Below are 22,907 nucleotides of genomic sequence, written 5' to 3' on the forward strand. Positions count from 1 at the left end.
TTCCACATCTTAGCAAGAATCTGCTATCACCTGAGTTTTTGGTCTTAGCCATTCTGACTGGTGTGAGGTGGAATCTCAGGGTTGTTTTGATTTGTATTTCCCTGATGACTAAGGATGTTGAAAATTTCGGCCATTTGATCTTTCTCAGTTAAGAATTCTTTGTTTAGCTCTGTACCCCATTTTTAATAGGCTTATTTGGTTGTCTGGAGTCTAATTCTTGAGTTCTTTTTATATATTGGATATTAGCCCTCTATCGTATGTGGTAAAGATCTTTTCCCAATCTGTTGATTGCCTTTTTGTCAGTGTAAAAGGATACTTTTACAGTGTCCTTTGTCTTACAGAAACTTCGTAATTTTATGAGGTCCCATTTGTCAATTCTTGATCTTAGAGCATAAGCCATTGGTGTTCTGTTCAGGAACTTTTCCCCTGTGCCTAAGCATTCGAGGGTCTTCCCCACCTTCTCTGCTATTAGTTTCAGTGTATCTGGTTTTATGTGAAGTTCCTTTATCCACTTGGACTTGAGCTTTGTACAAGGAGATGAGAATGGATCGGTTTGCATTCTTCTACATGCTGACCTCCAGTTGAACCAGCACCATTTGTTGAAAATGCTGTCCTTTGTTTTAGCTCCTTTGTCAAAGATCAAGTGACCATAGGTGTGTGGGTTTATTTCTGGGTCTTCAATTCTATTTCATTGATCTTCCTGCCTGTCTCTGTACCAATACCATGCAGTTTTTATCACTACTGCTCTGTAGTACAGCTTGAGGTCAGGGATGGTAATTCCTCCAGAAGTTCTTTTATTGTTGAGAATAGTTTTTGCTATCCTGGGTTTTTTGTTATTCCAAATGAATTTGAGAATTTCTCTAACTCTGTGAAGAATTGAGTTGGGATTTTAATTGCATTGAATCTGTAGATTGCTTTTGGCAAGATGGCCATTTTCACTATATTAATCTTGCTAATCCATGAGCATTGGAGATCTTTCCATTTTCTGAGATGTTTGATTTCTTTCTTCAGAGTCTTGAAGTTCTTGTCATACAGATCTTTCACTTGCTTGGTTAGATTCACACCAAGGTATTTTATATTATTTTGTGACTATTGTGAAGGGTATCATTTCCCTAATTTCTTGAGTAGAGGAAGGCTACTGATTTGTTAGAGTTGATTTAATAACCAGCCACTTTGCTGAAGTTGTTTATCAGGTTTAGGAGTTCTCTGGTGGAAGTTTTGGGGTCACTTAAGTATACTATCATATCATCTGCAAATAGTGAAATTTTGACTTCTTCCTTTCCTATTTGTATCCCTTTGACTTCCTTTTGTTGTCTAATTGCTCTGGCTAGGACTTCCAGTACTATATTGAATAGGTAGGGGGAGAGTGGGCAGCCTTGTCTAGTCCCCGATCTTAGTGGGATTGTTTCAAGTTTCTCTCCATTTAGTTTGATGTTGGCTACTGGCTTTCTGTATATTGCTTTTACTATGTTTAGGTATGGGCCTTGAATTCCTGATCTTTTCAAGACTTTTACTGTGAAGGGATGTTGAATTTTATCAAATGCATTCTCAGCATCTAGTGAGGTATCATGTGGGTTTTTTTTCTTTGAGTTTGTTTATATAGTATATTTACATTGATGGATTTCTGATATTGAACCATCTCTGCATTCCTGAGATAAAGCCTACTTGATGATGGATGATTGTTTTGATGTGTTCTTGGATTCGGTTTGCGAGAATTTCATTGAGTATTTTTGCATCAGTATTCATAAAGAAGATTGGTCTGAAATTCTCTTTTGTTGTTGGGTCTTTGTGAGGTTTAGATCTGAGCATGATTATGGCTTCATAGAACGAATTGGGTAGAGTTCCTCCTGTTTCTATTTTGTGGAATAGTTTGAAGAGAATTGGTATGTAGGTCTTCCTTGAAGGTCTGATAGAATTCTGCACCAAAACCATCTGGTCTTGGGCTTTTTTTGGTGGGGAGACTTTTAATGACTGCTGCTATTTCTTTAGGGGTTATAGGACTGTTTAGATCATTTATTTGCTCCTGATTTAACTTTGGTACCTGGTATCTGTCTAGAAAAATTTCCATTTTATCCAGATTTTCCAGTTTTGTTGATTATAAGCTTTTGTAGTAGGATCTAATGATTTTTTTTGAATTTCTTCAGTTTCTGTTGTTATGTCTTCCTTTTCAGTTCTAAGTTTATTAATTTTCATACTGACTCTGTGCCCTCTGGTTAGTCTGGCTAAGGGATTATCTATCTTCTTGATTTTCTCAAAGACCAGCTCCTGGTTTTGTTGATACTTTGTATAGTTCTTTCTGTTTCTAGATGGTTGATTTCAGCCCTGAGTTTGATTATTTCCTGCCTTCTACTACTCTTGGGTGTATTTGCTTCTTTTTGTTCTAGAGCTTTCAGGTGTGCTGTCAAGTTGCTAGTGTATGCTCTTTCTTTTTGTAGACACTTAGAGCTATGAACTTTCCCCTTAGCACTGCTTTCATTGTGTCCCATAAGTTTTGGTATGATGAGCCTTCATTTTCATTAAATTCTAAAAAGTCTTTAATTTCTTTCTTTATTGCTTCTTTGACCAAGTCATCATTGAGTAGAGCGTTATTCAGTTTCCATGTATATGTGGGCTTTCCATTGTATTTGTTATTATTGAAGACCAGCCTTAGTCCGTGGTGATCTGATAGAATGCAAGAGATTATTTCAGTCTTTTTGTATCTGTTTAGGCCTGCTTCTGTAGAAACGTAAAATTAATAAAAAGCTCTGATTTTGGTTTTAATCTCTAACATTAACTTCCCCCAGGGACACATTCAGGGAAGAGCACATTCCAAAGACTCAAACAAACATTCCATGAAGAAAGACCCAAGATAGGAGTTTATTAGCCCTTAATACAGTAAAACCTGGGTAAATAGAAGCTACTTAAGCTGGCGTTCTTTGTTAGGTCCAAATTTGGGTTACTTAGCAACTGAGCATGGGAACAGCTGTTAAAGTCAGCCCTTGTAGTTATTAAGAGGTAAAACTGCCTTTATGAGCCCTGTGAATATGATATAAATACTGCCCCCAACTCTAATTCGGGACTCTTTTGCCTACATACAAGGGGACCATGGTACACCAGCATCAATAAACCTCATGTTATTATAGTGAGTCCTGTCCGTGAGATCTCTGGGGGAGTGCGTCCCTTGGTTTTAGATACTTAGAATCCAACACTTTGTGACCTGTTATGGTCTGTTTTGGAGAAGGTACTGTGAGGTGCTGAGAAAAAGGTGTATTCTTTTGTTTTAGGATGAAATGTTCTATAGATATCTGTTCAATCTGTTTGGTTCTTAACTTATGTTAATTCCACTGTGTCTCTGTTTAGTTTCTGTTTCCATGATATGTCCATTACAAAATGAAGTATTACTCAGCTATTAAAAACAATGAATTTGAGAAATTCTTAGGTAAATGGGTGGAACTAGAAAATATCCTGAGTGAGGTAACCCAATCACAAAAGAACACACATGGTATGCACTCACTGATATGTAGATATTAGCCCAAAAGCTTGAAATAGCCAAGATTCAACTCACAGACCACATGAAGCTCATGAAGAAGGAAGACCAAGTGTGGGTGCTTTGGTCCTTCTTAGAAGGAGTAACAAAATACTCCAGGGAGCAAATATGGAGACAAAGTGTGGGACAGAAACTGAAAGAGGAGCTGTCTGGAGACTATTCCACCTGGGTATCCATCCCATGTGCCGTCACCAAAGGAAGAAGCTGATGTGGATGTCAGGAAGTGCATGCTGACAGGAGCCTGATATAGCTGTCTCCTTAGAAGTCTGCCAGAGTCTGACATATTCAGAGGTGAATGCTCATAGCTAACCATTGAACTGATCAAGGGGTTCCCAATGGAGGAGTTAGAGAGAAGGAGCTGAAAGGGTTTGCAGCCCCATGAAGAGAGCAACAATACCAACCAACCAGAGCTCCCCATGGTCTAAACCACCAGCCTGGGAGCACATAGGGAGGGATTCATGGCTCCAGCTGTATATGTAGGGGAGGATGGCATTGTCATGCTAGGTGGGAGAGGAGATCCTTGGTCCCATGAAGGCTGGACGCTGAGTGTGGGGGAATTCGAGGGTGACGAGGTGGGAGTTGGTGGGTAGGTGTGGGTACATCCTCATAGAAGCAGGAGGAGGGGGGATAGGATAGGGGGTTTCTGGGAGGTGGGAAATGGGGTAAGGGGATAACACCTGAAATGCAAATAATAATAATAAAAAAGACAGGATTTCACTACCCTTGCTTAGCTTGGAGCTCACTATGGAGCCTAGGCTGACCTTGAAGTTAAAGAGATCCACCTGCCTTTGCCTCCAGAGTGTTGGGTTTACAGGTGTGGGCCACCATGCCCATCAGGGACATTCACATTTTGAGCAGCTGTTACTGTTGTCTTGTTTCAGAAAATTTTCATAAACACAAATTCAAGTCTATGTCCATTTAGCAGTCACTATTGTCGTCAAGTCCCAGGTAACCAAAAATCAGCCTTCTGCTTCAATGGATTTACATTTTTGAGTATTTCTTGTAAGTGCAGTGTGCCATTTGTAGGCTTTTATTTTTGAGTTTTAGTATATGCCAGTACTTTATTCTTTTTATGACTGAAAATGTGATTATTTTCTATTTGACATTTATACACTGGTGGACAGATGTTTTACTATTTTACTTTAGTGAGTAGTTTCATTAGGGATGTTTGTATATAAATTCTTGAATACCTATTTTTAGTTCTTTTGCTTATAAAAGGAGTAGACTACTGAGGTCTGTGATACAGGTAGTGATAGTGGTAGTGGTACAGGTTGGATGTCATCTACTGGTGTTTCCAGATTGGTTTGTACTGGAATCAGAGTAGAAACATACAGATGAGAGAAACCAAACTGTTTATTAAGGAAGAAATTATTTCTGAGCTAAAATGATCACTAATGAGCTATAGTATTTGGGGAACATAAGAATATGAATGGCACCTGTACTGCACAGATTGGATAGTTTTATGGTGTGCAACTTTTGTGTACATACTGATACATATAGCCTTAGGGAGAGATTTTTAGTTTTTCTGCTAACTGGCTTCTTTCATACACTTTTTTTTCCCCTCTTAAAGTTACTCTCTATAGCTATGCTTGGCCTGAATATCTATGCTTACAGAGAATTTTTGCCTCTGACTCTAGAATGTGGGCATTAGGCCTGCCACATGTAAACATGAAAGTCTTACTTCTGTTGCACTTCTGCCCAGGGATATGGGTGCTTCACTTTGAATGATTAATGTAGCAGACTCTGCCACAGAGTTGCACACTGCCTCCCCACATGCAAGTCCCAGCATCTCTGGACCTTTGACAGTTTTATTGCTGTAGTTTGGGGATTAAGGCCATCTCAATGAATGTGAAGTGCTCTCTAGAATTTTTTTTGTTTGCCTTCCAACTTAATGACAAATGACTTCATGGTCTGTTTACATCTTTGCAGAAATGTCCTTTGCCATTTTTTAAAAAGTGAGTCACATTCTTTGTCTTTTTGGTACTGAGATATAGGAGTACTATTTAAAAAATTAATAAATGAAGCATACATTTAAAGAAGAGTTACCAGTCTTCAAGTTCTTCACAAATTATGTTGGATGATAGATCTTTGTACATCTGTAGACCTTTAACAGACGTTCTGTGATTTGAGGATAAACTTTCCTGTCTTGTGAATTGTATTTTTCTTTGATGCACAGAAGTTGTTAACTTTTGATGGTCCATCTAGTTTACTCTTCCTTTTGCTGTCTGTGCTTCTTTCATTACCAAGAATCCAGTGCCAAGACTAAGGCTGTGAAAATTACTTATTATTGCTTCTGTAGGTTTTATTGTTTCAGCTCTTATATGTAGGTCTTTTGTACATTTTTAAAATTTTTATTTATTTTACACTTTGACTGCAGTTTCCTCTCCCCCCTCTCCTCCCATCCACTTTCTCTTTAGAAAAGGACTGGCCTTGATGGATATTAACCAGCTATGACATATCAAGTTGCAGTAAGACTAGACACCTCCTCTTGTATTTAGTCTAGAGAAGGCAACCCAAAAGTGAGAAGGATCCCAAAGGCAGGTAGCAGAGTCAGAGACAGCTGCTTCTCCTATTGTTAGGAGTCCCACAAGAAGATTAAGCTACACAACTGTAACACATGTGTGGGGTGGGGCTAGGTGTGTCTCATGTAGGCTCCCTGGTTGCCTGCTCAGTCTCTGTGAGCCCCTGTGGGCCTAGGTTTGTTGATTCTGTAGGTTTTCTTGTGGAGTTCCCTGACCCCTCTGGATCCTACAATCCTCCCTCTTCTTTGGCAGGCTTCCCCAAGCTCTACCTAATGATTGGCTGCCGGTCTCTGCTTCTGTTTCTATCAGTTTCTGGGTAAAGCCTCTTGAATGGCAATTGAGCCAGATGACAATCTATGAGTATAGTGGAATATTATTAGGAAACATTTCATTGACTTTTAAAACTTCATTTGTGTTTGGTTCTATCATGAGTCTCTGGGCTATCCAACCTCTGGCTCCTGGCCCTCTGGGTAGTGTCAGGGGTGTGCTCCTTCTCATGGAATGGGTCTCAAGCTAGACCAGTCATTGATTGTTCATACCCATAGTTTCTGCACCACTTTTACCCCAGCACATCTTGTAGGCAGGACAAATTGTAGGTTGAAGGTTTTGTGGTTGGGTTTGTGTCCCAATCCCTCCATTTAAAGTCTTGCCTGGTTACAGGAAATGGCCAGTTTTGGCTTCATATTCCCCATTTCTAGGAGTCTTAGCTAGAGTTACCCTCATTGATTCCTGGGACTTTCTACTGCCCTAGGTTTCTAGCTCATCCCAGAGATTCCCCCTCCTCCCATTCCAGCTGTCTTTCCCAGTACTCTCTCCTTACATTCTCCCCACACCTGATCCCATCTCCACTCCACACCCTGTCTCTCTCTGACCTACCTGAGTTGTCCATTCTGTTTCTCTTTATCAGTGAGATTCATGTGTCATCCCCCCAACCCTTATTGGGCCTTCCTTGTTACTATTGTAGCATGGTTATCCTTTACTTTATGGCTAATATCCACCCAGAAGTGAGTATATACCATGCTTGTCTTTCTGGGTCTGGGTTACCTCACTCAGAATGATCTTTCTAGTTCCATCCATTTGCCTGCAGATTTCATGGTAACATTATTTTTATTATTATTTTAACATTATTATTATTTTAACATTATTTTTATTATTTTATTATTTTTAATACTCCATTGTATAAATGTGTCATATTTTCTTTATATATTCGTAAGTTGTGGGACATCTAGGTTGTTTCCAGTTTCTGGCTATTACAAATAAACATAGTTGAGCAAGTGTCCTTGTGGTATGATGGAATAGGATATATGCCCAGGAGTGGTATAGCTAGGTTTTGAGGTAGAGCTATTCCTGATTTCCTGAGAAACTGCAACATTGATTTCCGAAGTGGCTAAACAGGTTTGCCCTTCCACTAGCAATGGAGGAGTGTTCTCCTTGCTCCACATGCTCACCAGCATGAGCTGTCACTTGTGTTTTTTATCTTAGCTATTTTGATTTATATTTCCCTGATGGCTCACTTGGTAGACCAGGCTGCCTTAGATTACCCTGTGTTGAGATTAAAGGCACGTGCCACCACCACCGCCTGGTTTTCTCTTTTCTTTTCTCTTTTCTCTCATCTCCTCTCCTTTCCTTTGTTTTCCCCTTTCTTTCTTTCTTGGTTCCTTTTCATCTCTGATTTTATTAATTTGCCTCTCTTTCCATCTTTAAGTTAATTTGGCTAAAGGTTTATCAATCTTACTGATTTTTGCCAAGAACTAATTCATTTCATTGATTATTTGTGTTGTTGTTGGTGGTAGTGGTGTTTGTCAGTTCATATTTTTTTGGTTTCAGTCCTGAGTTCACTTAGTTTTCAGCACCCATGTTTGGTGGCTTACCACTGCCTATAACTCCAGCTCTAGGACACCTGAGGCCCTCTTTTAGACTCATGTTACCATTGTACCAACACGTACAAACCCACATTTAGACATATAATTTACACATAAGTAATGACACAATATAAAAAATAATAAAAATATGACAGTGCCTGTTATGGGCTCAGCTGTTGTCTTAGTCAGGGTTTCTATTCCTGCACAAACGTCATGACCAAGAAGCAAGTTGGAGAGGAAAGGGTTTATTCAGCTTACACTTCCACATTGCTGTTCATCATCAAAGGAAGTCAGGGCTGGAAGTCAAGCAGGGCAGGAAGCTGATGTATAGGCCGTGGAGGGATGTTACTTATTGACTTGCTCCTCCTGCCTTGCTCAGCTTGCTTTCTTATAGAACCCAAGAGTACCAGCTCAGGGATGGCACCACCCACAATGGGTCTTCCTCCCCCTTAATCACTAATTGAGAGAATGCCTTACAACTAGATCTCATAAGGACATTTCCTCAACTGAGGCTCTTTCTCTGTGATAACTCTAGCTTGTGTCAAGTTGACACACAAAACCAGCCATTACAGTTGTTGTTTGATGTTCTGACAGGTCCTACTTGTGACAGTGTTGAGGACGACATGAATGCTTCTGCCCGGGGAGCTTCTGCTACAGTGTTGGAAGAAACAAGGAAGGAAACTGCTCCTGTTCAGCTCCCTGTTTCAGGGCCAGAACTGGCGGCTATGATGAAGATTGGAACCAGGGTCATGAGAGGGGTGGATTGGAAGTGGGGTGACCAGGTATTCAGAGGTTTCATTAACATCTTAGCACATCTCATGTATCAATCAGTAGGAGTTAGAGTAGGTGGCTGCCTGAATTCAGGACTTGTAAGATTGATAGATGATTTAGCTGCTGATTTCTGAACAATAAAATAGAGGCAAAAGACATTGTCCTTTCCCTGATGTCATGGGGATTTTCTCAGCCACACTGCTTAAGCATGTGTTTTGTCACAGTATTCTTAGAAGTAAAATTGCCTGAGACCAAGTAATAGCATGCTATCAACAGCTTTTTTCCTTTGGAATGGTTGATCGAATATTGCTGTGGGGCCTAGGTTTGCACACTAAAGAAGTGATCAGGTCATTGGAGAGACCACTTCCATTGTTAGGACACTCATTAATATGTTTATTCAGAGTCCCCTAGTTGAGAGAATTTACTCCATGTCTCGGTATTTCTTTGATAAAGGAATATGAACATGTGATTTTGTGGCATTTAAAGATAATATGATCTGTACATTTTTTTTCAAGTAAGTTTTAGTCAGGAGGATGCTGATGGAAAGTCTGTATACAGAATTTATACAGGAACTACAGTGGGTTCAGAACAGGACACATACTCTCTTACCTGGTTTATATTTTCACTTTTTCAGGATGGGCCTCCCCCAGGTCTAGGCCGGGTAATTGGTGAGCTGGGAGAGGATGGCTGGATCAGGGTCCAGTGGGACACAGGCAGCACTAACTCATACAGGATGGGAAAAGAAGGAAAATACGACCTCAAGCTGGTGGAGCTGCCTGTGTCATCACAACCCTCTGCAGAGGATTCAGACACAGAGGATGACTCTGGTGGGTGACTCACAAAGTCTTTTAGTTCAAGATAGCTGGGCAAATTGTTCATGTGTTAGATAGCTTTCATTTCCCTCTGGAAAGTTAGACAGTGATCAAGATTCATCTGAAGACATTTCTCTGGCTGCACTTCAAACACAAGATTCTGGTATAGCTGTATAATGGGGCTCTAGATCTAGTAACCCAGACAGACTGATCTATCTTAACCTTTACTTCCTGATGTCCTTGTCAGAGGAGGATGGAAAAGAGGCTATGCAGCATTACTTTTAAAATTAGATCTTAAAAGTGTGTGTGGGTGTGCGCGCGTACAGACACGCACACTCATCTGCATGTCTATAAGTTAATAGGACAGCTTATGGGAGTCAGTTCTTCTTTCATCAACCAGGTCTCAGGGGATTTAACTTAGGTTGTCAGGTTTGGTGGCAGGTTTCTATCTGATGATCCTTAAAATACCAAAACCCATTTATCTATTTATTTTGTGGGGGTTGAGGCACAGACATTCCACAGCATATCTGTGGAGATCAGAAGACAGCTGTGGGGGTCACTTCTCTCTTTTTACCATGTAAATTCTGGGGAGCAAACTGAGGTTGTCAGGCATGGTAGCAAGGACCTGTACCCATTAAGCTAGCTTGCTGGTCTTTAGTCTTACTTCTGTTTGGTTTGTGTGGTTGGCCAAAGCCTGATAGTAGTTTACATGGTGGATTCAGTAGTGTTATGTTTTGTTCTTCTGGACCCTTTGCTTTTTCCTACATCAGCTTCAAGTTGCGAGGTATGACCCCACCTGCTTCCTTTGAGCCCCTCCATATTCTTTGATTTAGAATACTTCAGCCTATCTAGCAACACAGAGAATTTGGAAGTGGATCTAAGCTGTAGTATGTGCCTCTGGACCACATGTGTGTAGCCCCCTTTTCAGCTGTATCTGGGGTATTCCTCATTGTAGAATTAGAGCCAGGAAGAGGTAGGTATGTGACAGTGGTGACTTCCTTGTCCCACAGAATGGCTGGCTACGCAAATGGTCTGTCAATTGCCTTCACTCAGGTTGTAGCTCCTAGACATTTGATGTTGTCTTTCTAAAGAAGGGAAACTTTGTTATAATTTTTTGCTTCTGAGTTATATAATAAGGTTGCTTAAACAGAATGTTACTCTAAACTCTCATTTTTTTTAGGTTAGAATAGATGGCTTAGTTCATAAAAGTGCTTATTATTGTCTAGCAAAGGACCTGAATTCGATTCCTAGTTAAAAGCTGGTGCAGTGATACACATGCTTGTAATCTGAACTCTGGTTGGTCTCAGACTCACTCACCAGACATGCATGCTAGCCTGCCTAATCAGCAATTCCCAAGTTTTGTGAAAGCCACCCCTGTTTCATATAATTGAAATGGATGTTACCTGAAGAAAGAAGACACCTGAGGTTTTCCTCTGATCTCTATACACTATGAGTACCTGCACACCCCACATTCCCAATGTAATTTTTCTTAAGGTAGGGACAGAAATGATTGGGGCAGCCAGGTGCAGAAGTGAGAAGCTGACACAGGCTATCTTGGACCCAGGAGTTTGAGCTAGGTTGGGTAACCGTGAGATTCTGTCTCTTGGGAAAAAAAGAAAGGGAGAAAGAGAATAAATGATAAGTTTTACCTTTTTCCATGAAGATGTTTCCCTTTCTAGTATTAAAACACAACTAAGTCATCTGTCAGTCTTGTAAGTACTGAGTTCAGGTAATCACCTATTCTAAATTCTAAAGAACCAGTTTGTTAGTTCTGTGTACCTTCTTAATTTTACTGTGAACCTAGAACTATTCTAAAATTTGTTCATGTTTTTTGAAAAGAAGAAAGTATGATATGAAACACTGTAAATGATATCCACAGACAATTTTATTTGGGATTGTCATTTCTCATTGCCATTCTCCTTTTCAGAAGCAGAACAAGGTGAAAGAAACATTCACCCCACTTCAATGATGCTGACCAGCGTTATTAACTTACTGCAAACTCTGTGTCTCTCTGTTGGAGTTCATGCTGACATCATGCAGAGTGAGGCCACCAAGACTTTGTGCGGACTGCTTCGAATGTTAGTGGAAAGCGGAACAACAGATAAGCCATGTATGAAATGAATAATTGTGGGCCACAGAACCTCAGCGTGGATATATGTGTGTAAATTTCTCATATTTGTGTGTTTGTGGGTAAGTCTGGATGTTAGAATGTGGATCAGCATGCGTGTGAGGACTAATGTAATAAAGTTCCTGTGGCTGCTGTACCAAGACATTATAAACAAGGTATAATAAACAACAGAGTCCTGACAGGGCTAGTTTCTTCTCAGGCTACCAGCGAGAATCTCTTCTAGGCTTCTCTAGCATTGGTTTGCTTGGCAGTTTTTTTCTTGTAGGCACATCAACCTAGTGTGTATCTTCTCGTTCACATGATTTCCTCTGTACATTTGTGTTTATGTGCATGTGTTTCAGATTTACTCTTTACAAGAATGCCAGTTAGCCTCATCTCTGATCTAATTTACATCTTCAATGACTCCATTTCCAAACAAGATCATATTTTGAGATACTAGTGTTAGCACTTTAACATGTTAATGGGGTTGGGAGTTGGGGGAGGTGTATGTGTGGGAACTAGTCAACCTCTGATGTTCCTTTAGAGTTCTGGAGATTAGAAATCCTCAAGGCAGGTTGTCCACAGAGCTGTGTTCCTCACTGAGCTCTAAAGGAAGGTCTTCCTTTTTCTTTTGTTGTCAGTCTTGTGCTACAGAGCTCACTGGTAGTCTCTGTATCTATCTTCACTTAGTCTGCATCACTTCGTGACCTTTTCTTGTCTGGAAATCTTTCATTTGCTTCGGCTCAACGCAATCCAGCATGTTATCTCAGTCTTTATTATTAATCTACATAGACTTTATTTCCAGCTAGGATCAAATGCTGGTGTTCTGATTGAGTGTCAATGGCAAATATGGAAGTGGAGTGAAGGAACTTGTGAGCATATGTAACTCTTAGCATGTTTGTAAATGTGTTTGGATACATTTGTGAGTGTGTGTTAGCTCTGTGTGAGTATTTAAATTTTAGTATGTTGATATGAGACAGAATGTGTTTGTCATTGCTGAGTTTTCTAGTCAGAGTTCTCTAGAGAAACAGAACTGATAGAATTAGTCCATCAGAATGGAAACAGGGTTTGTTAGCGTGGCTTAAACGATTTAGTCTGACTATTACAACAGTGACTTGTCTCCCAACAGAAAGTCCAAGAGTCCAGTAGTTTGGTCCACAAGGCTGAATGTCTGCTGATTTTCAGCTTATGCAAAAATCACAAAGATTCTGGTACCAGTGAGGGAACAGACTTGCCAGTGAGAGTGAGGGCAAGCAGGCAGAGCAAACACTTCCTTTATGTATGTAGCGAAATTACATTTAGGAAGTAGCAATGAATATGAGGAATGGCATTAAAGGGTTGTAGCACTAAGAAGGTTAAGAACCTCTGTTCTATGTTCTTTATATAGGCTGCCACCAGAAGGTGTAGTTAACAATTTAAGATGGGTCTTTTTACTTCAAATGATCTAATCAAGAAAAATCCCTCCCAGATGTACCTAGCATCTTGGGTTTTAGGTAATTCCATGTAGTCAAGTTGACAACCAAGAACAGCTGTCACACTGAATGAGTGATTCTGTGTTGGGAACATGAAGGTATATGTTTGAGTGTTTGAGTGTGATTGTGTAAGTATAGAGTAAGTGTCTGTTAGGGCATACCGATATGAGCAAATAGTTGCATGAGCTATCGTATGAATGCGCTTGTATGTATGTTCCAGTTGTGTGGGTGCAAGTGTGTGAATGTAATTTGAAGTGTGTATGTGAGGCATGCTTGAATGTACAGGAGTGGTTGAGGATATGTAGGCATGTTATTGGATGTAAATCTGAGTTTGGCATGCTTAAGTGGCAGTGAAAGTACAGGAATATATGTGTGGGTGAAGGGGATAAAAATGAGTAGACATGGTCAGTGAAGGGCTCCAGCCAGCCCACATATGGCAGGTATGGCTCTGTCAGGCCTTGCCCTACTCATTGTTCCTTCTTGTAGTGGTAAATCTCCAACCCAAATAAGACTGGTCAAAGAAAACACAACTCAATAATTATGAATATAAACTGCACGCCTAGATTGGGCAGATTTACCATTACAGTACTCTATTCCCCAGCTATGAGATCCCTTGTAACTTGTGATTTTTCCAGGCCGTGTGCTTCTCCTCCATTGTTTTTCACCTCCTGCTCCTTTGTCGGCTTCCTCCTCTGTAGTCTTCCTCTTCCATGCCTCCCCCCCCCCTCCCCCAAACCTTTTTCTCCACCTCCCCTTCTACTGCCCAGTCACTGGCTCTAGCCTTTATTTTACAAATTAAGGTGGGCAGAAGGTTCAATAGAAGTCACCTGTGTACTGATTCACTCCTCCAATATTGTAATTGTTGAAGTACAAGATAGACCTAATACCCAGTCCATCATTTTTGTTAACTAAATAGGACCTCTGCCATCTCTCCTAACTAAAAGACTTAGTTCTGAACCAGGCTTTTGTCCTGTCTTTAGAATGAATGCCATCTCAAAACCATCTTCTCAAAGTAAATAGCCTGGGTTGGCTGTGAGACTATAGGTCTTCAACCCCATCAGAAATCCAGAATGAATTAACTGAAGATACAGGAAGCACAAAGTGTAGCTTCTAAAACGTAGCCAATTTATATAGACCGCTGATTACCTGGACAGTCCAGTACTTCAAAACATTGGAGCATCTGGTCTTCAGCCTTCTGGCCCAGGATTATCTGAAAGACCTAGTAATGCAGAATTTTTAAGGGCTGATCACTCTGTCTAGGCAGATATAATCAGTCTACTGTTCTGCAAGTGTGTCCCTTTTCTGGACAGTATTTTGTCTATAGATGGAAAGAGGCAATTCTTGCCTAGTGGCTGTCTCACCACAACTGGAATAACTCCAAAGATGCTCAATTTCTTCTTAGAATCCAAAGACAGGGAAGCTGTCAGGAGCAGACAGACAAATGAATGTTTATACAGGAATGTTTGTAATGTCAATTCTGGGGACTTCTGACGTTTTTGAAAACCAGCTATCTATGTAAAGCAATCTGGACTGTTGTCCGTTGACTCCTCTCCACTATTTCTAATTAAATCTAGAAAACACCCTAACAATAAACTTAGAGCCATGCAATTGCTATAGGCCCTTAACTCACAGGCCAACCATCTCTAATTAGTTTTAAAAAAAGTTAAAGAAGGACTGGGTCTAAGCCTTGTATTCCTAAATGTGTTATATAGGCATAATGCCTATATGAGAGAAACAATATTAATCCCACTTGTATATTAATATGAAACTTATATTAGTGAAAACCTTAAATTTGTACAAAATAAATTCTGTGCCAATGTAAGAGATTATAACTTCAACTTTGTATCAATTATAAAGATTTCTACCAATGTAAGATATACCTATGTAATGTTTGGCTTAAGAGTAAATTTGCTAACCTAACCTTATTTGTCTATTTCTATGATTTCTATGATATTAAGTCTATCTTGTACTTTAAAATTACAATATGGTAATATAGTTGTGTTCAATTTATATCTGAGAGAAAAGAGTCTTTTAATTGAACAGAAAGGGAGAAGTGTTGTGGATAGTCCTGGCCTTGTATTTTGAATCTAATTCCACTTTCCTGAGAGGGGCTGCAGAGGAGGAGTAAACTTTTATCTCACGTTAGTTGAGTTCTAAGCAATAAATTGGGTGCCAATTTGTAGAAGTAATTATTTAATTCGGTCGCTGGTCAGGCGGACTGTCTAAGCTGTGGCCATGTACTGGCCCTGCCACCCACAAGACGGCAGCGTGGGAGATGGCTCTGTCAGTGGTTGGGCTGAGCCCAGACCATCCTGCCATCCATGTGGTACCGGGTATGAATGAAACTCTAATGCTTAAAGATTAACCAAAGGCTTTATATGTTTGGTAATGTTTAATAACAATATGCTCATACAATTAGAGGTGTTTTCCCAATTACCTAACCTAAATATAAGTTGTTACCCAGGACTGCTCTCCATATCCGAGTGGCTCTTCATTCTCCTACATCTCTGCTCTCTTGATCCTTCTCTTCCTCCTCCTTCTTACTCTCCTTACTCTCCTTACTCCTCCTTTTCCTCTCCTTACTCCTCTCACCTTAGCTCCTCCCAACTTCCACTACACTTTTTCCTTGCTAAAAACTGTTAGATTACATTGCTAAAGCTAGCCACCAAGGTCCATTCCTGTATTTGGCACTTCCTCTTCCAGAGGCTAACTTCCAAGGTCCAGCTATCAAGGTATTAAAGTCCTGCAATCAGAAAACCCCTTTGGCTCAATTAACTTGTCCAATTAAAATTTAAGAACCTCATCCTAACACAGGGGTTTTCCATTTACCTTTTAAACCACCATTTGCCTATGGACCACGTCTGTCTCCTCTCTATCCAGAGGTACTCTACCTCTTCTCTCCTCTGCCTTTTCCCTTTCCCTTCTCCCGTGACCTCTGTTTCCTCCTTGTTTCTTATTCCCTGCCTTTTGTCCCTCTGGGGCAAATAAATCTCCCTTGTGTTGAGAACTTGGTTGGGGTTCTTGAGCCAATACTGTCCCTCTTCCATTGTGATAATATATGATAGTATGGAAGCAGGGTGTAAGGAAGAGTGTGTAAGGGAGCACATGTATTGTGTCACTATCAGACAGGGATTTCTGTGGTTGCACTATTTTGAAAGTTTCCAGGAGAGGAAAGGTCAGAATTTTGTGTGTCACTGTGAGGAAACTTAGTTGGTGATGCAGGAAGAAAGTGAGCATAGGTGGGTGTGAGTACAAGTGGATAGTAGTGTTTGAGTTTGTCTGAGTAGTTGTTTAAACATGCCTTACTTTATGAGTATGAGAGAGGAATGCGTTAGGAGTACATGTAAAATGTGGGCTTGCATCTTAGGTTCTATATGTATATGGGATAAATGGGGATTATAGGACATGATTTCATTAGTGATCACAGTGGTGGTATAGGAGAGCATGTGTGGGTGTATGTGAGTGACCATGGCAGAGAATGATTGAATGTTTCTGAGTAGTTTCTGATTTAGTGTCTTTATTATATGTGTGTATGTATGAGAGTGAATGTTAGTGTGTGAGCCTGTGTCTTATGTGAGCTTGCAGGGTAGGAAGGCAACATGGGGCAGAGGGAAGTTGCTGCTGGGAAGTCCCAGCAGAGCCCTGTTGGGATTCAGACTTCAGGCTGCATGTCCTAGCTTGAGAAGGAATAGATAGGGGGACAAGTCCTGGGAAACCAGGAGAAGAGAAACTTCATTCTTACTGGGTAGATTAGCACGTCCTTTTAATCCCAGTGTCAGAGAAGTGAAAGCAGGGGATCGTGTACTCTGGCTACATAAGAAAAAAACTAAAGTTCATTCTCACTCTTCTAGTGCGGAGCTCAAACTTTTATGATGTTCAGATCAAAATGAGATCATGAGGACATTTAAGGCATATGAACTTCAAAAGTATAATAGATGCATATTGTTAATTACTGATGTTAGAATTACAGATTTTATTTCCTTGAAATTGCATAAATAGTCAGTCCTGTTGTAAAGTAGCCTGTTTCCCCAAAGGAGTTAGGAGGTTATGCAAAATGTGAGGGTTGCGCTAATGCTTTGGTTTCTCGAGACATAGTTTGAGCACGTTTTGTCTCTTCTGGCAGCTCCTCCAGACAGACTGGTGGCCAGGGAGCAGCACCGGAGCTGGTGTACACTGGGCTTCGTCCGGAGCATTGCACTCACCCCACAGGCCTGTGGTGCTCTCAGCTCCCCAAGGTGGATCACACTGCTGATGAAGGTTGTGGAAGGCCACGCACCCTTCACTGCTGCCTCCCTGCAGAGGCAGGTAATATGTTGCTGGCAAAACCCGGTTCACTGTGAAACACGGCAGTGCTGAAGCTTTCTGACCTTGTAACCAGGTTCTTTATTGATGCTGAATGGAGGAAATAGCAATAAGGAAAACAGAGTAGTTCTTCTGCCTTCAGTTGCTGAGGTTCTTGATTACTGCAGTTGTAGAAGTTGCTACTTGCCTTTTCATAACTGCTCTCTGCCCCCTTGGAATAGTAGTGTGGTTGCCAAGAATTAAGTTTAAAGAACAATTTTCATTTAATGTACATTTATTTTAAATTCCTGATAATCCTTCCTATTAACCAGCTTGGTTAATAATGAACATAATATAGTTGTATATTATCAATTTATTAAAGTAGGTAGAAAGAAGGTAAAAATGTATAATGTCTTTTTTTTTTTTAATTTGTTTTATGTTGTCTTTGGTCAGATCCTAGCTGTTCATTTGCTACAAGCAGTTCTGCCATCATGGGACAAGACAGAAAGGGCACGGGACATGAAATGTCTTGTGGAAAAGCTGTTTGGCTTCTTGGGCAGTTTGCTCACTACTTGTTCTTCTGATGTTCCGTTACTTAGAGGTGAGTGGCTGTGCCTTTACTCAATACCCCTCTTAATGAGCAGTGTGCCACACAGCTTTTCTCTGTCCTTCAGAATCCACACTGAGGAAGCGGAGGGCCCGGCCACAGGCTTCCTTGACTGCCACCCACAGCAGCACTCTGGCTGAAGAAGTGGTGGGGCTGCTCCGCACTCTGCACTCCCTGACCCAGTGGAATGGCCTCATCAACAAATACATTAACTCCCAGCTTTGCTCTGTCACACAAAACTATCCCGGAAAGACATCAGAAAGGGTGTGTTTCATGTTTTCAAATAAGCATAGTAGGACTTTAGCTTTAAATTATCTTAAAACACAATAGTGTTTTTGTTTCATTACTTAAGGGCATTTTAATGAAAGTAATTATTAAAGAAGTTTATAATCCAGAAGGCAGGCACAGTAAAAGGTTTGCTTGAGCCTTCAAACCTGGGACAGTAGAGTGAGATACTCTGTCTTAAAATAAATTTATAAATAGTGAATAAGATAAAGTGACTTAAATCTAGCCAAACTTGTAAGGACAGGCAATTTGGAGGACTTTGCACCTCATACTTGCTCTTTCCTTCCCTTCTGCACTAGGCCCAGTTAGAAGATTACTTCCCAGACTCTGAGAACCTTGAAGTGGGAGGCCTCATGGCAGTCCTTGCTGTGATTGGAGGGATCGATGGCCGACTGCGCCTGGGAGGCCAGGTCATGCATGATGAGTTTGGAGAGGGCACAGTGACTCGCATCACTCCGAAGGGCAGAATCACTGTGCAGTTCTGTGACATGAGGATGTGCCGAGTTTGCCCACTGAATCAGCTCAAACCGGTATATAGCTTATGCTCAGCTTTTCAGTATTGAGGGTAAAACTGGCTTGTAACGTTAGAACTTAGAAAAACCTGTACTTTATGTCACTTTTTTGGAAGCTATGCAAATCAGGAGAGTTACTTCTTTTCTTCTTGTACTAGTTTGTACTCCTGAGAAAGGCCTGACTCCTGGGGGCAAACAGCCAGGGGCTTTCAAAATCATAAACATAAAAAAAGGATTAACACTCTATAAGGTAATTTGTAGAAGTTTAGCCCTGGTTTTTCATCCAGCCCTATGCTCCCAGAAATAAGCATCGGACTCAAAATACATTTACAAATACCTTAATTATATCACTATCTTGTCACATCTTCCTAGCCAATCTACCGCCTCACTCTATCCCAGAATTCTTTCTCCTTCCAGATGTCCCACCTTCTATTTCCTGCCTAAGCCATACGGTTTTTAATTGACAGGTGATGCATCTATTCAATACACAAGATATTCTGTCTACAGTAATTTTAGCAGTTTAAAATAGGAGTTTCTAAAACATTTTTTTCTAAAACATTTTTATTGAGTAATTTAAACTTTTAAAAAATGACTTCTTAAAAACATTTTTTCTTTAGTTGGAAAAATATATTTAATCATGTTGAATACCATATCTTAACTAGCTACTGTAGCATAAGTTTATGACTTAGAGACAATAGAGAAAGTTTATATAGTTTTAATGCAACCCAAGTGCAATTTGACTAATTTTTTAAAAAAATAAGTGGTTTGGTTATTATAGGAATAAAAACATGTAGAAAATTTGGAATTTACAGAAAATGTCATAAATTATAACAGTCACCCTGATGTATTACTGATAAATGGTAATAAAAACATTAATATAGATTATATCATACATATAATACACACACACACCTTTATCATTCTGCAGTATCTTTCAGAATATTCATAGGTAGGACATGACTTGGAGTATGTGAGTTTAAATTCAGGGCTCATGCTGTAATAAGTCTCAGACTATATATTAACCTCATCAGCAACTGTGAAGGTTTCTGTGCTCTTTCATCAGCTCCCTGCTGTGGCCTTTAGTGTGAACAATTTGCCTTTTACGGAGCCTATGCTTTCTGTCTGGGCTGAGTTGGTGAACCTTGCTGGAAGCAAATTGGAAAAACACAAAACAAAGAAATCAGCAAAACAGGCCTTTGCAGGTCAGTATATAGTGCTCCTTGGTGAAATAATCAGAACTGGCATCATTTGCCTTTTACTCAGAGTGCATTCATATGACTCCTGAAGCCTTGGCATTCTCGTGGACTTAGTGCTTGTCAGTCTGTAGTTGGAAATCTAAGATACTTCTGAGGTGTTTGTCTTTGACCTTACATCTGGAACCTCATGGCTTCTGCCTGTCAGTGTTTATTCTAAGCAAACTTTTAGGATCCTGCGTTCATTTCCTGTCTACTAGGTCTCTGACTTATGACCCCTTTGGTGTCAGCTCTTTGTCTTTGGATTCTCTTGGCTTTGTCTCTGTGCATGGTAAGTAGCTTGCTTAAAGCTTTCTTCCCTTTGGATCTGAAAACTACCTTTTTGACTTCCCTTTTCCTGCCCCTTGGTTAGTCTCTGAGATTGTTTCTTTGCTTGCTTTTCATACCATTGAAGTAGTTAGGTTTCTCTCATAACCCCCACCTCATTCTGTCTGCTCTTTGAGCATACTCCCCTAGTTTCCTCCCCATATTTGTTTTTGTTGCTCTAGCATTTAGGATGGTAAACATCTTTAATTCTGCAGCTCCCAACTCTGAATGGTGGGCCTGTGGATATAAACAACTATTTGCCCCAAATTCAGTCTACTTTCTTGCAGTTGCCACCATTTTCCTCATCATGCTGAACAAATAACTGCCAGTTGGTCCAAATTTAGGTATTTTCATTCTTTGAACCTACACTTACTATGCTGCCTCTAGGGCCTCCCACATGCCATGCTGGGGAAGTTGTTTTCCCCTGCACAGCCAGTCTTGTGGTGGTTTCCTTGGTCTGCTGTCAGACACACGTGACATGGCTTCACATCACTGTACCAGATTGTTCATTCTAGGGAAATGGCTTCAGTTACACTAGATGCATGTGAAAGAATCCATTAGGATTATTTCAAGAAGATATGAAAATATTTTACTTGTGTTTGGTTGGAGTTTCAGTAATTTGGGAAACATTTAATGATGACACTAAATGCTTATTGTGGTTCTAGTCTTCCATTTAGCCCATTAGGACAGATATCTAGAACTTGGAAGGAAGAAGACCAGAAGAGTTCACTCCTTGACAGTAATGTGTCACTGATGCGGGCGACCAGTTCATTCCTGAAGGGCATGTCACTGCTTTCATGTTGCATGGTCGGTGAAAAAGAGAGCTGGGTATGAGGTTCTTACTGGGCTCCTTTGTTCCATAGGACAAGTAGACTTGGACCTGCTGCGGAGTCAGCAGTTAAAGCTGTACATCCTGAAAGCAGGGCGGGCACTGCTTTCCCACCAAGACAAACTAAGGCAGATACTGTCTCAGCCAGCAGTTCAGGAAACTGGAACTCTTCATACAGGTATTTTTTTTTTTTAAACAGAAATATTTTAAATATATTTGAAGGAAAGGAAGATACTCTAGAAAAAAATATACAAGAGCTATGAATAAGCAGGTCTTAAAAGGAGAATACAGTGTCTTACACCACACAAGGATGTGGGGCCTGACTGCTAGCCACCAACTGTTAATGCAGTTGTCATCTTACAAGATTTGTAAGTCTGAGGGGTGGGGTGGAACCCTCATACCTGGCTGTGTAAGGTATGGTACAGGTGGCCAGTGCATTACCTTTAGTAGAGATGTTGGTTGTTGTAAAGTAGAGTGTTCAAATTGTGCTTACAAATTTAGATGATGGAGCAGCTGTATCCCCTGACCTTGGGGATATGTCACCTGAAGGGCCACAGCCTCCCATGATTCTCCTGCAGCAGCTACTATCCTCAGCCACCCAGCCGTCTCCTGTGAAGGCTATATTTGATAAACAGGAACTTGAGGTACACTTCTCTAATCTTGACAGTTTTAATCCAGTATACTTAGTTGTGAAGACTAATTGACTAGCTCTGTACTGAAGCAGTCAGCAGCATTATTTGACTACCCATTTTTTTCCTTTTCTTAACTAGCTTTTCCTGTCTTTAACATGTTTTATTAATTCATTTTGAGATGTACGCATGAATCTGGGCTTTCTGTAATGCAACTCATAGAAGATGTTGGTGGTTCACATTTCCTAAGATGGTAGACATTAGATAGGACATGTTTACAAACCTTCCTTATTTTCCCAGGCTGCTGCTTTGGCCCTCTGTCAGTGTTTGGCTGTGGAATCCACACATCCTTCAAGTCCAGGGTGTGAAGATTGTAGCTCCAGTGAGGCTACAACCCCAGTCTCCGTACAGCACATCCATCTTGCCAGGGCGAAGAAGCGCAGGCAGTCCCCAGCTCCTGCTCTGCCTATTGTGGTGCAGCTCATGGAAATGGGATTTCCTAGGAAAAATATAGAGTTTGCTCTGAAGTCGCTCACCGGCACCTCTGGAAATGCATCTGGTTTGCCTGGTATGACTTTTTCTTGTCCATGCTTGCTTTTTTGTGGGGTTGATGTTCAGTGCTATTGGTCTTGATGGCAACTGAATGTTTTTGCTCCTAGGTGTGGAAGCCTTGGTTGGGTGGCTGTTAGACCACTCTGATGTCCAGGTTACAGAGTTCTCGGATGCAGAAACAGTATCTGACGAGTATTCAGATGAAGAGGTGGTGGAGGATGCAGATGATACCCCTTATCCTGTGGTCAGTAGCACCCACATGTCCTGCCTGTCTTATATGATGATTCTTATATGCTACTTCTTTCCATCTCTTAAAAGAACCAATGTATCCCTTGTGAACTTTTCTACAAGATTTACCCACAATTCTGCTAGGTACATAACAAAGTTACCTGTTTTGCTGCTGAGATAATGATTGGGTTTTCTCCATTAGAATTTCTCTCAGCTTTAAAATAAACCATTGTGTAGCAATCTAGTGATGTTGGGTAGTTTTTAGAAGATACTGAAAACACTGAAAGGTTATGTCTTTTGTAGACACAGCTACCCTGGAGAGTGAAAGCAGGATAATTGATTGACCCTGGTAG

The 22,907-nt window shown here is 40.6% G+C and overlaps 1 protein-coding gene across 2 annotated transcripts in view; it reads left to right on the forward strand.

Moving 5' to 3' along the window:
* The window catches only part of Herc2 (HECT and RLD domain containing E3 ubiquitin protein ligase 2), a 174,946-nt gene that overhangs the window by 78,251 nt on the left and 73,788 nt on the right, over positions 1-22,907 (forward strand). For both annotated transcript variants that reach the window (XM_034490041.2, XM_076935171.1), the window contains exons 36-47: positions 8,505-8,692; positions 9,316-9,508; positions 11,421-11,603; positions 17,196-17,377; positions 17,807-17,954; positions 18,028-18,224; positions 18,545-18,775; positions 19,821-19,959; positions 21,180-21,323; positions 21,647-21,789; positions 22,075-22,342; positions 22,434-22,570. In XM_034490041.2, the coding sequence (XP_034345932.1) occupies positions 8,505-8,692; positions 9,316-9,508; positions 11,421-11,603; positions 17,196-17,377; positions 17,807-17,954; positions 18,028-18,224; positions 18,545-18,775; positions 19,821-19,959; positions 21,180-21,323; positions 21,647-21,789; positions 22,075-22,342; positions 22,434-22,570 (2,153 nt within the window). The remainder of the gene's footprint in view (positions 1-8,504; positions 8,693-9,315; positions 9,509-11,420; positions 11,604-17,195; positions 17,378-17,806; positions 17,955-18,027; positions 18,225-18,544; positions 18,776-19,820; positions 19,960-21,179; positions 21,324-21,646; positions 21,790-22,074; positions 22,343-22,433; positions 22,571-22,907) is intronic.

The sequence above is a fragment of the Arvicanthis niloticus genome, chromosome 1, assembly GCF_011762505.2.
Source record: "Arvicanthis niloticus isolate mArvNil1 chromosome 1, mArvNil1.pat.X, whole genome shotgun sequence".
NCBI lineage: Eukaryota > Metazoa > Chordata > Mammalia > Rodentia > Muridae > Arvicanthis > Arvicanthis niloticus.